General features: G+C 43.4%; 2 protein-coding genes across 4 annotated transcripts in view; one reads left to right on the top strand and one right to left on the bottom strand.

Moving 5' to 3' along the window:
- Nucleotides 1–4,764: 4,764 nt before the first annotated feature.
- Nucleotides 4,765–12,962, top strand: sgo1 (shugoshin 1). 2 transcript variants are annotated; one of them, XM_014178409.2, is made up of 11 exons: nt 4,765–4,916; nt 5,095–5,251; nt 5,463–5,668; nt 5,781–5,833; nt 5,999–6,069; nt 6,263–7,168; nt 7,404–7,703; nt 7,795–7,932; nt 9,678–9,863; nt 11,946–12,063; nt 12,359–12,962. In XM_014178409.2, exons 2-11 carry the CDS (start codon nt 5,107–5,109, stop codon nt 12,492–12,494), a joined length of 2,259 nt encoding a protein of 752 aa, XP_014033884.2. In that variant the 5' UTR covers nt 4,765–4,916; nt 5,095–5,106; the 3' UTR covers nt 12,495–12,962. The 2 variants fall into 2 exon arrangements, with proteins under 2 accessions (XP_014033884.2, XP_014033882.2); XM_014178407.2 differs by having other exon boundaries at nt 11,880–12,063.
- Nucleotides 12,963–14,028: 1,066 nt separating this feature from the next.
- LOC106588888 (histone acetyltransferase KAT2B) overlaps nt 14,029–15,944 on the bottom strand; it is a 16,950-nt gene continuing 15,034 nt past the window's right edge. For both annotated transcript variants that reach the window (XM_014178405.2, XM_014178406.2), the window contains exon 18: nt 14,029–15,690. In XM_014178405.2, coding sequence (XP_014033880.2) covers nt 15,497–15,690 — 194 coding nt within the window. In that variant the 3' untranslated portion in view covers nt 14,029–15,496. The remainder of the gene's footprint in view (nt 15,691–15,944) is intronic.

Genomic DNA, 15,944 nt, shown 5'->3' with positions numbered 1-15,944 from the left:
TCCTATCCTCAGTACAGTGGGCAGCTGGGAGGAGGTGCTCTTATTCTCCATGGACTTTACAATGTCCCAGAACTTTTTTGAGTTTGTGTTGCAGGAAGCAAATTTCTGCTTGAAAAAGCTAGCCTTGGCTTTTCTAACTGCATGTGTATATTGGTTTCTAATTTCCTTAAAAAGTTGCATTTCACGGGGGCTGTTCGATGCTAATGCAAAACGCCACAGGATGTTTTTGTGTTGGTTTAGGGCAGTCAGGTCTGGAGAGAACCAGGGGCTATATCTGTTCCTGGTTCTACATTTCTTGAATGGGGCATGCTTATTTTAGATGGTGAGGAAGGCATTTAAAAAAAATAACCAGGCATCTTCTACTGATGGGATGAGGTCGATATCCTTCCAGGATACCCGGGCCAGGTCGATTAGAAAGGCCTGCTCGCTGAAGTGTTTCAGGGAGCGTTTGACAGTGATGAGTGGAGATCATTTGACCGCAGACCCATTACGGTTGCAGGCAATGAGGCAGAGATCGCTGATATGATGTCACAATGGTGTTGTAATTTTGATGTAGCACTGATATGATGTCACAATGGTGTTGTAAGGTTGGTGTAGCACTGATATGATGTCACAATGGTGTTGTAAGGTTGGTGTAGCACTGATATGATGTCACAATGGTGTTGTAAGGTTGGTGTAGCACTGATGTGATGTCATAAGGATGTTGTAAGGTTGGTGTAGCCATGGCATGCATATATAATGTAACAATGATGATGTTGTTTTGTCACAATGCTGCTAGAAAAAGGGTCTAGCCATGTATGATGTCACAATTATTTCAAAATGTTGATACTGTAGCTCTGAGATTAGGTTACAGAGCCTCTTTTTATAATGTTACATTGTTAGTGTTGCTTTATTATGATGTCAGTAAAGCAATGTTTTTGTGATGCAGTGATGTCAGATTGAACATTGTTCTTCCGTATAAAGGAGCAACAGACAGCTCACCTCAACAGTGTTAGAGAAAGGCGTCTGTCTCAAATGGACTCCATTAAACAAACCATAATCCCAGATTTTCTGGGTTGTTTCTCTTTAAGTGTTTGCTTTGGGGCTGTATGCTCTCCCTGTGTTATGATTTAACTATCAGAAATGTTGTGCTTGGCTCTCCACATTTTCCACATTAAATGTTGTGTTACGTTTTTTGCCCTTGGGAGGGAGAGCAGAGATTACAGCTAATGAATTTCATCTGGTGGGAGGGAGAGCTCCAAACTGGCCTGATCACTGGCTAGACTTTTCTGAGATGGACCTGTCTGGTGTTATGACTTGTCTTCATTGGTGTTGTCTTCTACTAAACAGTGATGGATGGATGGATGGATGGATGGATGGATGGATGGATGGATCGACTGATTGATTGTTTCCACTCTCTGATGTGTGAAACACCATGTCAGAACTCGCTCACGTCAGTCAGTCAACCAGTCAGTCAGTCAACCAGTCAGTCAGTCAGTCAACCAGTCAGCCAGTCAGTCAACCAGTCAGTCAGTCAGTCAGTCAACCAGTCAGTCAGTCAGTCAACCAGTCAGTCAGTCAACCAGTCAGCCAGTCAGTCAGTCACTCAGTCAGCCAGTCAACCAGTCTTCAGTCAGTCAGTCATTCAGGCAGGGCCAATCAATCAGTTTGTTTACTCCTCTCCTCTGTTTTTATGATAATCAACATCTCCAGTCAACTGTCATTATAATAATCAGGAGTGGCATTGAGGAGAAGACTGATAGCAGTAAACACAGCTGCATACCCAGACCCGGACCCATGTGACAGTGAATGTGGTCTCCCGCTGTGACAGTGAATGTGGTCTCCCCCTGTGACAGTGAATGTGGTCTCCCGCTGTGACAGTGAATGTGGTCTCCCGCTGTGACAGTGAATGTGGTCTCCCGCTGTGACACTGAATGTGGTCTCCCGCTGTGACAGTGAATGTGGTCTCCCGCTGTGACAGTGAATGTGGTCTCCCCCTGTGACAGTGAATGTGGTCTCCCGCTGTGACAGTGAATGTGGTCTCCCGCTGTGACAGTGAATGTGGTCTCTCGCTGTGACAGTGAATGTGGTCTCCCCCTGTGACAGTGAATGTGGTCTCCCGCTGTGACAGTGAATGTGGTCTCCCGCTGTGACAGTGAATGTGGTCTCCCCCTGTGACAGTGAATGTGGTCTCCCGCTGTGACAGTGAATGTGGTCTCCCCCTGTGACAGTGAATGTGGTCTCTCGCTGTGACAGTGAATGTGGTCTCCCCCTGTGACAGTGAATGTGGTCTCCCGCTGTGACAGTGAATGTGGTCTCCCGCTGTGACAGTGAATGTGGTCTCTCCCTGTGACAGTGAATGTGGCCTCTCGCTGTGACAGTTAATGTGGTCTCCCGCTGTGAAAGTGAATGTGGTCTCCCGTTGTGACAGTGAATGTGGCAACCATATCATTTACATGGCCTTTCCGGAAAATTACAGCAATGTCTCCTCTGCTGATGTCTAACGGAATGGGTACCGTTGGTTGTGTTGTGAGTTTATTGTGTAAATGGTGGTTAAGCAATGTCATGAAGATAATGTATGATCTGTGAAGAGACACAATGTTGTGAAAGTTGTTACAGTACGTGGAGTCCCTGTTGCCCAATGTGGTGAACATTCATATCCATGCACATTCGATGTCCACAGAGCATTGCCTTCTCTCCCTTGCACCACAATATACCTTAAGTGCAGCATTATCAGTGAAAATCTGTGAGGCAGACATCCGACTTGTAGCCTAGAACATGCATCTCTGGATGCTACACAGCTTTGTGAGCGCTGACTGAGGTCATTGTGAAACTGGCAGGGAAGTGTATCCCTTACAACACCTTTATTTCTAACCCACCCTAGCATTGAACCACTCTCTTGTCAGTCCTTTCAATGTCTTTGGCATTTACTTGGACCTGACTGATGCCGAGCTCCTCCTGACTCACCAGAGGTTCCTGTTTAGGTTCCCTGCTGCCATACAGAAAAGGAGTGTTTCTCTGTGTGTCAAGATACAATTGCTCCATTTGACTCATTCAGAGGAAAGTAAATGAGATCACGACTTGGTATTTCATTGAAAGTATTATTTCTGGAAGGTTTATTGAGCAGAACACGAGCAGTAAGGAATTACCATTTACAGCACTGGGAGCAGAGAGAGAACAGAACAACGGAACAGGGGAGCAGAGAGAGATGGAGAGTGGGAGGGGGAGAGGGAGAGAGAGATGGAGAGAGGGTTGGAGAGAGGGAAACAGAGCGATGAGAGAGGGAAAGGGGAGAGAGATGGGCGGAACATGGGGACAAAGAGAGAGAGAGAGAGAGAGAGAGAGAGAGAGAGAGAGAGAGAGAGAGAGAGAGAGAGAGAGATTAGACCCAACCAAATCGCGAGAAAACAAAAAGATAATTACTTAACTAACAAAAAAACAGAGCAAACTAGAATGCTATTTGGTACACAGTGGGATAATACCTGACCACTGTGACTGACCAAAACTTAAGGAAAGATTTGACTATGTACAGACTCAGTGAGCATAGCCTTGCTATTGAGAAAGGCCGCCGTAGGCAGACCTGGCTCTCAAGAGAAGACAGGCTATGTGCACACTGCCCACAAAATGAGGTGGAAACTTCCTAACCTCCTGGCAAATGTATGACCATATTAACTGGGGGGTGGGAAATATTAGAGACACATATTTCCCACAGATCCACACAGAATTCCAAAACAAACCCAATTTTGATAAACTCCCATATCTACTGGGTGAAATACCACAGATTTGTGACCTGTTGCCACAAGAAAAGGGCAATCAGTGAAGAACAAATTTATGTTAATTTATTTTCCCTTTTGTACTTTAACTATTTGCACATTATTACAACACTGTATATAGATATAATATGACATTTAAAATGACTTTATTCTTTTGGAACTTCTGTTAGTGAAACGTTTGCTGTTAATTTGTATTGTTTATTTCACTTTTGTTCATTATCTACTTCACTTGCTTTGGCAATGTTACCATATTTTTCCCATGCCAATAAAGCCCTTAAATTGAAAATTGAGGAGAGAGAGAGAGAGAGAGAGAGAGAGAGAGAGAGAGAGAGAGAGAGAGAGAGAGATTTCGTCTTTGTCAAAGATTTACATTGTCAAATGTAAGTTTATGGTCTGTCCACATGACCTGCTTGGGGTTCTTGATCCACTAATTCTGGTGGGCTGGAATAAGTCAGAATATTCAACCAAAAACTTGATGAATATCAAATAAGTAAATAACATAATTACATATTATTTATTGATGGATTTATACTGAGAATCATAACAATCAACTTCATCCAGCCCCTGTCAACTCATTACCTTTCACTATTCAAACTCACTTATCATTATTATTCCAACAGGCAATTACCAATGTCGACTTTTAAATAATCATTGTGGTGCTCTGAAATGATCTGTCAAAACAGTATTATACTGTATTTGGGCCATTGTAGGTTTTTCTGTCCTTGGTAAATATTTTCCATCAGTTATTTTTATTTTTCCTTCTTCCTGTATACAAACGCATGCATTCAGCCACACGCATGCATTCAGGCACACGCATGCATCCAGGCACACGCATGCATTCAGGCACACGCATGCATTCAGGCACACGCATGCATTCAGGCACACGCACCCACAAATATACTGTGGAGAAATTGAAAGAGTATAGAGGGAGAGCGAGAGAGAAACATGGCTTTGGTGCCACCTAGTGGAAAAGTAAAGTTATGCATTTCAGATGATAGGAAATGACGCGTCCCAGTTCCCACCAATCAGCACTCGCAGCGCAGAATTCGAAAGTCAACCAGTAGAGAACGGATTTGTGACTAGTTATTTGACCACGTTATGAGAATTCCTTGTGAAATATACTGATTTGAGTTACATTTCACTGTACTGTTTATAACTGAGGAGGTAAGTCAACATTTAAAACGTCGGTATATGTGATATTACGCAGTTTATTCCATGTATTAGCAATGGAGACGCTGCTAGCGGAGTTGCTAGCGTAGCAGATCAACAACAACATTCAACCCTGAGGACGGGTTCTAACGTAGACACCTTAGACATGTCATACTCTCTTGTGTTCTGCCAGTTACGTACAACCATGGCGAGGGAACGGGGACAGAAGAAGTCTTTCCAGCAAAGCCTGAATGACATCAAGGAAAAGATGATTGAGAAGAGGAACAAACGCCTGGCAAGCGCCTCTGCAGCCAACAGGGGACGGTCCAAAAGGATCAACAGAACCAGTGGTAATACGGTTCACATAATATGCCAACCAGTATCATGTTGAAGATGGTAATGTAAACTTAAGCATCATGGTAGTTAACCTAAAATCTGGTCAATTGGACGTAGCTATACCTACTAGTTATCTAGCTAGCTACTATAGTAATTTCACAACTCATATGGTGGTTACCCTTTGAAGAGGAGTCTATCTCAGCTAGCGCCCTCTTCTCTTTACAGCGGGCAACGTGAAGCCAATTATCCTGAAGAACGTGCAGATCAATAACAAAGCCCTGGCTCTGGCCCTGCAGGCCGAGAAAGAAAAGGTGAGGCAGGCCAACGGTATCATCCTACAGATGAAGAGGGAGCAGCAGGCCCTCTTCCTCCACCTCCTCATGCTCAAGAAGAGGCTGAAAGATCAGGAGGCTCAGGCCAGTAATGTACAGGTATGAAGCTGCCTGAATGACTGATTGGGTCAAACTGAGTAACTGCTATGGGTGCTTTTCATCACAGAAAGTTGTTCACTTCCCTTTGTGTGTGTGTGTGCGTGTGGCTTAGACTGGACCTGCACAGCTCCTTGCTGAACCACCAAAGCCAGTGGACACCTCCAGGTGAGCTATTCAAATATCATATCAACTGAATGCATCATATTTCTCACATTCAAAGAGCCACTGTTTAATGTCCAGTGTGCTTCATCCCATCTCCTGTCACCTTGTGAATGTCATCAATTCCTCCCTGAAATGTCAAACTTTTCCCTTTTTGTTCCTTTTGTGCAGGAGAATTCAAAGCCGAGCTGCTCTGGAAGATCCTGTGAAGGACGAAGCCCCACTCTCACCAATCAGCTCAGGTATATGAAATGACATTTACCAGACAAACCATTCTAACAGATTTGAACTGTTAGGGCTTTCACTCCAGAATTGTGACGTTACTTTGGATAATTAGACAGAAAATCACGACAACAATGTGCACGTCTGTTAGGATGTGTCACTTTTAATGAACCATCCATGTCGTTGACAAAGAGATCCATTCTCCTCCCTCAGAGCCTCAGTTTCCTAAAGGGGCGGGACAAAGCGAAAGTGACGGGCAAGTGGAGTTGCCAAAGACAGTGGGTGTGAGACGTCGCCGGGTGGAAGGCAGAGGGAGGCGATCTGAGCGTGTGCGGAAAGGGCGCCGTTCCTCGTTCTATGAGCAGAACCACAGCGCCCCTCCAGAACCTCTCATACAGAAAGAGACTGAGGTCGTAGTGGAGAGCCTGGTTCTAAACGCCAGGAGAGGCCAGAACCACATAGAGGAAGTAAAGATGGAGAGAGGCAATCCGATTGGCTCAGAGGAGTTCCAACAGCACTTCACCCCAGAGCCCCCGGCTAAACCAGCAAATCAACAGCAGCAACCCCGGAACAAAGTGAAACAGGCCCATCTACCGCGGCCTAAACTCGAACTGGCTGCACGCAAGCAAGAGAGGGGCCTCAAACCGGACCGCCCCCCTCTGAAGAAACCCTGGGAGACCTCTAAACCCAGAGCACGGTCCAAGAGCCGGGACCGCTCGGCCACACGGTCCAGAACCGGGGCGGCCTCCGCTGCACCTCTCAACACCTCCCTCAACACATCTCAGGGATTCAATGACACTTTTGACTTCGACTGCGAGGACGGGGTACACCTCACCCCCTTCAAGAGTAGCGGACCCAAGGATAACCCCCGAGACACACCCATACAGGAGGTGGAGAGGGGACAGAAACAGAACCCGAAGAGGACTCTGTCATCATCTGAGTCCAGTTCATCTTCGTCTTCTGAGTCAGAAGACAGCCCCTACGTTCCTCAGAAACGGAGGAGACGGAGCCCCCAGGACCAGGTCAAGCCCACCCTCGCTCGTAGAGCCAGAGGTCAACCCTCCAAAGCAGCTACAGACAAGGAGAACGGCCCCCCATCCAAACCAGAGTTGTTACATGGTGAGCATCTAACTGTTAACGTAGACAATTAGGATGACTGTCTTTGCAATTACTAATCAGGTACCTTGATGGTTGCTCTGAATCATTGCTGTAAATCTTCAACTTGTGTGCAGGTAACATACAATTATAGTAGGCACAGATGTAGATATGAGGGCTATAGGTTTCCACATATTCTAATATAGAAGAGGATATGCTATTGTGTCTGTTTAAATAGTTGTTCATCTCCTGTGTCTAGTATCCAGAATGGAGGTCAGTCCCACCCCTGTGGTCCTTGACAAACAACGCAAGGAGGAACCAGAAAGGAGACAGAGCTCGATTTGGATGCAGCCGTTGTCTGTGGTTGCCATGGATGTTGCCTTGGAGGCCAGCTCGTCTGAGTCAGAGGGTAGTCCTTACGTTCCTCAAAGCCGTGTCGTACGAAAGACACAGGGCCACGCAGAGCAGGCCAAGCCCACCCCTGCTCGCAGGAGACGGCCCTTTAAAGCAGCCAGATACAAGGAGAACGTCCCCCCTCCTAAACGACAGTTGTCACGTGGTGAGCAATGAACAACGTACAGATTATACGTGCTGTTATAGGAAGATAGGTTATGTGTTGTATCTGCTGCTTATCACCTGTGTCTATCCAGTCACCAGAGTAGAGGCCAGTCCCACAGCTGGGCCCGCTGAGGTCCCTGAGACAGAACTCCAACTCCCAGAAACCCCTGGGAGTGTCTTTGTTGACAGTCCTGGTCCAATGGAAGATCAGGGTCTTGAGGGCCACCCAGGTAAGTGGGCATGCTTGGAATGGTAGATAGTCTATTGCCATGACTGAGGCGTCGTCACAAATGGAACCTTATTCCCTATGTAGTGCACTATATAGAGTTTAAGTCAGAAGTTTACATACACTTAGGTTGTAGTCATTAAAACTCATTTTTCAACCACTCAAAAATGTCTTGTTAACAAACTATAGTTTTGGCAAGTCGGTTAGGACATCTACTTTGTGCATGACACAAGTAATTTTTCCAACAATTGTTTACAGACAGATTATTTCACTTAAAATTCACTGTATCACAATTCCAGTGGGTCAGAAGTGTACATACACTAAGTTGACTGTGCCTTTAAACATCTTGGAAAATTCCAGAAAATTATGTCATGGCTTTAGAAGCTTCTGATAGGCTAATTGACCTCATTTGAGTCAATTGGAGGTGTGGATGTATTTCAAGGCATACCTTCAAACTCAGTGGGAAAATCAAAAGAAATCAGCCAAGACCTCAGAAAACAATTGTAGACCTCCACAAGTCTGGTTCATCCTTGGGAGCAATTTCCAAACGCCTGAAGGTACCACGTTCATCTGTACAAACAATAGCACGCAAGTATAAACACCATGGGACCACACAGCCATCATACCGCTCAGGAAGGAGACGCGTTCTGTCTCCTAGAGATGAACGTACTTTGGTGCGAAAAGTGCAAATCAATCCCAGAACAACAGCAAAGGACCTTGTGAAGATGCTGGAGGAAACAGGTACAAAAGTATCTATAGCCACAGTAAAACGAGTCCTATATCGACATAACCTGAAAGGCCACTCGGCAAGGAAGAAGCAAAACTGCCATAAAAAAATACAGACTACGGTTTGCAACTGCACATGGGGACAGAGATCGTACTTTTTGGAGAAAAGGTCTGGTCTGATGAAATGAAAATACAACTGTTTGGCCATAATGACCATTCTTTTGTTTGGAGGAAAAAGGGGGATGCTTGCAAGCTGAAGAACACCATCCCAACCATGAAGCACGGGGGTGGCAGCATCATGTTGTTTTGCTGCAGGAGGGACTGGTGCACTTCACAAAATAGATGGCATCATGAGGGAGGAAAATTATGTGGATATATTGAAGCAACATCTCAAGACATCAGTCAGGAAGTTAAATCTTGGTCGCAAATGGGTCTTCCAAATGGACAATGACCCCAAGCATGCTTCCAAAGTTGTGGCAAAATGGCTTAAGGACAACAAAGTCAAGGTATTGGAGTGGCCATCACAAAGACCTGATCTCAATCCTATAGAAAATGTGTGGGCAGAACTGAAAAAGCATGTGTGAGCAAAGAGGCCTACAAACCTGACTCTGTTACACCAGCTCTGTCAGGAGGAATGGGCCAAAATTAACCCAATTTATTGTGGGAAGCTTGTGGAAGGCTACCCGACATGTTTGACCCCAGTTAAACAATTTAAAGGCAATGCTACCAAATACTAATTGAGTGTATGTAAACTTCTGACCCACTGGGAATGTAATAAAAGCTGAAATAAATAATTCTCTTTACTATTATTCGGACATTTCACATTCTTAAAATAAAGTGGTGATCCTAACTGACCTAAGACATTTTTACTAGTTTTAAATGTCAGGAATTGTGAAAAACTGAGTTTAAATGTATTTGGCTAAGGTGTATGCAAACTTCCGACTTCAACATGTATATAGGGATTAGGGTGCCATTTGGGACACAAGTGAAAAGTTGTAAATGATGATGGTGGTTGTGTTCCAGAGCACCACAGACAAGATAAAGAGGAGGCTCTGCTTCCCGTCACTCCAGGAGTGGAGGAGGAGATGATGAGGATCGGCAATGTCCTGTCTGGTTTCAGGGACTCCTCCTGTGAGTCTCCTGGGATACCGACCTGCAGCACCCCCCAGAACCACGTCTCACACATCCCCAAAACATGCAAGAGGACAGGTACAGCCCAGTTAGCTGCTTAGGGCATGTTAATGAATGATGCTAAATCAGTGTCCTCTCATTCTTTCACACTACACTTACAGTACCAGTTAAAAGTTTGGACACGTCTATTCATTCAAAGGTTTTTCTTTATTTTTACTGTTTTCAACATTTATTTTTATTTATTTGTTTATTTTTATCTATTTTCTTTTTAGTTTATTATTATTCTTTTTCATTTAATCTTTATTAAACTAGGCAAGTCAGTTAATAACATTCTTATTTAAAATGACGGCCTAGGAACAGTGGGTTAACTGCCTTGTTCAGGGGCAGAACGACAGATTTCTACCTTGTCAGCTCAGAGATTCGATCTAGCAACCTTTCAGTTACTGGCCCAACGCTCTAACCGCTAGGCTACCTGCCGCACATTGTAGAATAATAGTGACGATATCAAAACTATGACGTAAAACATGGAATCATGTAGTATCCAAAAAAAAGTGTTCAACAAATCAAGATTTATTTTATAGTCTTCAAAGTAGCCACCCTTTGCCTTGATAACAGCTTTGTACACTCTTGGCATTCTCTCAACCAGCTTCATGAGGAATGCTTTTCCAACAGTCTTAAATGAGTTCCCACATATGCTGAGCACTTGTTGGCTACTTTTCCTTCACTCTGCGCTCCAAACCATCTCAATTGGGTTGAGGTCGGGTGATCGTGGAGGCCTGGTCATCTGATACAGCATTCCATCACTCCCCTTGGTAAAATAGCACTTACACAGAATGTGTGTTTTGAGTCATTGTCCTGTTGAGAAACAAATGATATTCCCACTAAGCGCAAACCAGATGGGATGGTGTATCGCTGCAGAATGCTGTGGTAGCCATGCTGGTTAAATGTGCCTTAAATTCTAAATAAATCACTGACAGTGTCACCAGCAAAGCACCCCCACACCATCACACCTCCATGCTTCACGGTGGGAACTACACAGGTAGAGATCATCCGTTCACCTACTCTGCATCTCACAAAGACATGGCGATTGGAACCAAAAATCTCACATTTGGACTCATCAGACCAAAGGACAGATTTCCACCAGTCTAATGTCCATTGCTCGCTTTTCTTGGCCCAAGCAAGTCTCTTCTTCTTCTTATTGGTGTCCTTTAGTAGTGGTTTCTTTGCAGCAATTCAACCATGAAGGCCTGATTCACCTGAGTCTCCTCTGAACAGTTGATGTTGAGATGTGTCTGTTAGTTGAACTCTGAAGCATTTATTTGGGCTGCAATTTCTGAGGCTGGCTACTCTAATGAACTTATCTTCTGCCGCAGAGGTAACTCGGTCTTCCTTTCCTGTGGCGGTCCTCATGAGAGCCAGTTTCACCATAGCACTTGATGGTTTTTGCAACTGCACTTGAAGAAACATAAGACCTTCATGTCTAAAACTAATGATGGACTGTCATTTCTCTTTGCTTATTTGAGTTGTTCTTGCCATAATATGGACTTGGTCTTTTACCAAATAGGGCCATCTTCTGTATACCACCCCTACCTTGTCACAACACAACTGTTGTGTCCACAAATTAACTTTTAACAAGTCACACCTGTTAATTGAAATGCATTCCAGGTGACGACCTCATGAAGCTAGTTGAGAGAATGCCAAAAGTGTGCAAAGCTGTCATCAAGGCAAAGTGTGGCTACTTTGAAGAATCTCAAATATAAAATATATCTTGATTTGTTTAACACTTTTTTTGGTTACTACAATATTCCATATGTGTTATTTCATAGTTTTGATATCTTCACTATTATTCTACAATGTAAAAACAAAAAACATGGAATGAGTACGTGTGTCCAAACTTTTGACTGGTACTGTATATGTTAAACATGAGCAGTGTTCTTCTTCTCTGAACACTATTTGGCTGTATCTTAATATCTCTTCTCTCATTCCTCCACCTCTGTCTGAAACACTGGTCCACTGCTGTCAATATCTACCGAAACATTATAGTTTCCCCCCAACGTTTCTGCGCTGACAATTCACTTTGTCCTCGCACCACAGGTGGGCTTAGTGTCAGAACTGGGCGGAGCTTCACTCTGAGTGATGTGACCAATCTTACCCCTGCAGCCTATCGGAAGTTCTCTTTAAAGAGCTCCCGCCCTTCAGACCGATGTTCCACCCTTGTCCCCGGCCGCAAGAGGCGGTCCACGATGACAGTGGACTACAAAGAGCCATCGCTGCACGCGTGAGTATTAAAAGTGAAAGGGGAATTCCAAGGGAATTTTTGAAATGTGTGGGTTTCTTTCTTGGTTTACTGCTCAAATGTTTTTTGAAAATGACAACACGTAACTCTTACAGAGCGTAACTCTCTCCCATTAATTTCAATGAACAACGAGTGAAAGCAGCAGTACACAACATGTAAACAGCTAAATAACCTATTATTTCTGTAATGCCCCAGTGTTGCTCATGCCAGTCATTTTTGAAGAGAATCTCTCTCTTTACCACCATCTCTTATCTCTCTCTTATTTCCTGTCCTGCAGAAAACTGAGACGTGGAGACAAGTTCACAGACACCAAGTTCCTCCTCTCTCCCATCTTCAAACAGAAACCCAGGAAGTCCATGAAGACTCGGCTGTCGTTGGAGAAATACAACGAGTCATTTGTGGGATGTCGCTGACATGTCTTCACATTGAACACACGTTTTACCCATTCATATTAGTTTGAGAGGATTTTTTGTTGTGAATACTTAAGTCTGTGTCCCACATGTTAGTTGTTTTTGTCCAATGAAATGGAGAACAGCTTTAATTGTCGATTCTTTGTTGTTCACCGTATGCTGAATTTGGCCAAATCATCATGGGCATTGGTGACATTCAATCAAATCACCCAAAAAATGTGTTCTCTATCTCGATGACTGTATGGATTGTTAGCCACCTGTAGAGGGCAACATCAGATAAATATTCTGTTTGAGAAGACGTCAACCACAACATGTACCTTCACCTATGGTTGTTTTCATTTGGCTGTTGTAAATAGTGTATATTTAGCTTGCCTTTTCAAGATCTTTGAATATGTATTCTCTACATGGCCCTGTTTTCATGTGTAACATGTTTTGATTTTATAATAATAAACTTTCAGTCCATAATCCCTATTCAGCTGAGTGTTTATTGTCCCGTACACACTCAGGTTATACAACACTTTGACTTAATGGTCGTGATACAAGAGAGATTGCATGAAAATTCTGTCACACGTCACAACCATAGTGACAAGTGCGTTGTACATGAGTTCTACAAACGGAATGTGAACAGGTCTGTTGTAAGGATGTGGATTTCTACGTTCCAGAGTTCCTGTCGTATCATAGGAGAATGGTGGGAGCTGAATGGAATAGCTGTAATGGAATGAAACGGGGTTTCCATGTGTTTGATACCTTTCCATACATGCCATTACAATGAGCCCGTCCTATAGCTCCTCCCACCATCCTCTGACCATTTTTGTGGGTTTTCAAGTGACAAAAGTCTAACTCAATGGCTTTTGAAATTCGTACTACCTTTTGAAAGGCAAGTGTATAGAAAGGTCATCAGGCCAGTAGGGGGATGGCACTGCATTTGTATCAATGTTGCGTGATAGAGGTAAAGGTCATTTGCAATTGAGCCGAAATACGCAAGATGAATGCAAGGAACATTGCCTTTATATTTCAATCACTTTGTAACGCCGAGCTTCCGTCATATGGATTGAATAGAACCCTTATTGTCATGAATGCATACATTTTACGTATCGGTGGCCCCTGGAATCAAACCAACAAACCTGACACTAGAAGTGCCATGCTGTTCAATCATTTAGAATGTCAGTAGATTTGAGGTGTGATTCGTTAAAGTATGTTGGCTAAGGTTGGATAACAAAAGCTGCACTGGGATTTGAACTGGCAACCATGTGTCACAACCTGTTTTTAACCCCCTCCATTCACCTCCAACCTACACCCCTTGCAAACAAATTGTCACTAAGCTCTTCCCAGCTCCAGAGGTGGTCAGGAAGATCTGATCACAATCAGTTATTTTACTCATCTACACCGGTCTAAACGTGTGGGCTCAATTAGAATATGGAAACGACAGGAGCATGTTAGTGCCATGTACAAACAGGGCTTTTGCTCTACATAGATTTGCAAAGATCTGAACTTCTCAGTCAGTGTAATTTGCAGCAGCAAAAACAACTCCAATCCATTATTTTCACTTCTATTTTAATTAGTCTATAAAATCGGTTATAACTACGGCATTAAAAGCAATAGTACAAAGGCCATGTAATAACTCCTCCAGACATATCACAAAATCCAGATTTATCCTATAGTTTAAAAAGTACAAACATCTTTATACAAAACAGAAAAACAAGATAGTACTGCAATCTCCATTTGCTAGACAGAAATAATTAGGCAAAATAAATTAAGACCTTTTGTTAAGCATTATTCCTTTAAATTATAGCACATAAATAAGGATGAACTATACATGGTTAAATTAGCCATAGCGTGCATTTCCCTAAAAACACAAAACAGCTCGATGGAAAACAAAAATGTTCTTATTCACCATGTGGTGCTGAATAGTTGCTTGAAAAATAAATAAGTGCTTTTTCATGGTCACCTTTTGCCTTATGAGACTTTTTACATGGACAAGCAAGACGGGTAACTTATATACAGTACATTGAAAATATATATTAAATAATTCAAGAGGTTTAACCTCTTGAATTACTTAATGTATACATACGGATTTGAAATATAATTTTCCTTTTTTTGGCAGGATGAACTCTAATAACATACATAGAAACTTTGACCTCATACATTCTGAGACACAGACCTCATGTGTACACTCACACGCGCGTTAGGTAACACACACATACACATTAAAACTAATTACTGATTACTATGACTCCTGAGGAGAGGTTTCCCCTAGGTACAGATCAAGGATCAGCTTCCCATCCCACAATCATAACTGTTACCATTAGTAGGGAAAATGCAAAACTGACCCAAGATCAGTGTCTAGTGGCAACTTCACCCTACACCATTACGACCCAGTAAGACCAATCTGGAGACGGACAGACTGAATGGCTGAGTAATTGACTGGCTGACTATCCCTCCCCGTTTCTCCCAGGCAGTCCAGTTGTTCACAGATGTGACGTCTACATGCAGTAGGACTCTGAACAGATGTAGGACCCTGAACAGATGTCGGACTCTGAACAGATGTTCGGACTCTGAACAGATGTCGGACTCTGAACAGATGTCGGACTCTGAACAGATGTCGGACTCTGAACAGATGTCGGACTCTGAACAGATGTCGGACTCTGAACAGATGTAGGGTTAGGTTAGCTGTACAGGTGGAGTTTCTACATGACATCTGTTTTCCTGAGTCAACAAAGACAAGGTGGAGCAAGGAAGAAGCAGAGACTGATAAAACACAGTAAAAGACAGAGGAGGCAGTATGACAAGGATGGAGAGAAGAGTGATAGAACAGCAGAGATTGAGTATTCCAATGAACCTAAAACCCTCCTTCCTACTCCATATAGCCGGTCCTACTGTTTTTCTAGTTGACAAGAGTAGAAAAATAAAGACTAAGACAATAAAAACCTTTTGAAAATCATTAGAACTAAACCACACTCTCCCTTTAAGCCCATCCCATCTCCCTTGAAGCCCCTCCCATCCCTTCACTTCTCAATGAGGCCTGCCTCCTTGATCTTGGTGTAGAAGACCTTCTCTAGCAGGTTGGCACACTTGTAGTACTGGCTCTCTGGAGGGTTGTACTCTCGACAGTTGGTGAAGATGCGCTGCATGTCGGCCATGAAGAGCTTCCGCGTGGTGTAGTACCTGCTCTTCAGACGCTCCGACATTGTCTTCAGGTCTGGAGATAATCACACAATGCAACATTAACATGAATCTTGATTAGCCTCTAGTCTAAAGGATCAAATGAAACCAAACTCTGATGTGACTAACCAAAAACACAATATGACCACACTAACCATTACGCGTTGGTCTCTGACTAAGGTAACTATGCTCAATTCAATTACCCATATTTGTTTTCTTACAAGTTATGTACTGCTACATTCCTTCCCCTGAAGAGTTGACCCAGGCACAGGTGTGTTCCATATGTAGTGC

Source organism: Salmo salar, chromosome ssa27, assembly GCF_905237065.1.
Source record: "Salmo salar chromosome ssa27, Ssal_v3.1, whole genome shotgun sequence".
In the NCBI taxonomy this organism is placed as follows: domain Eukaryota; kingdom Metazoa; phylum Chordata; class Actinopteri; order Salmoniformes; family Salmonidae; genus Salmo; species Salmo salar.
This window is presented reverse-complemented; position numbering and strand designations above follow the sequence as displayed.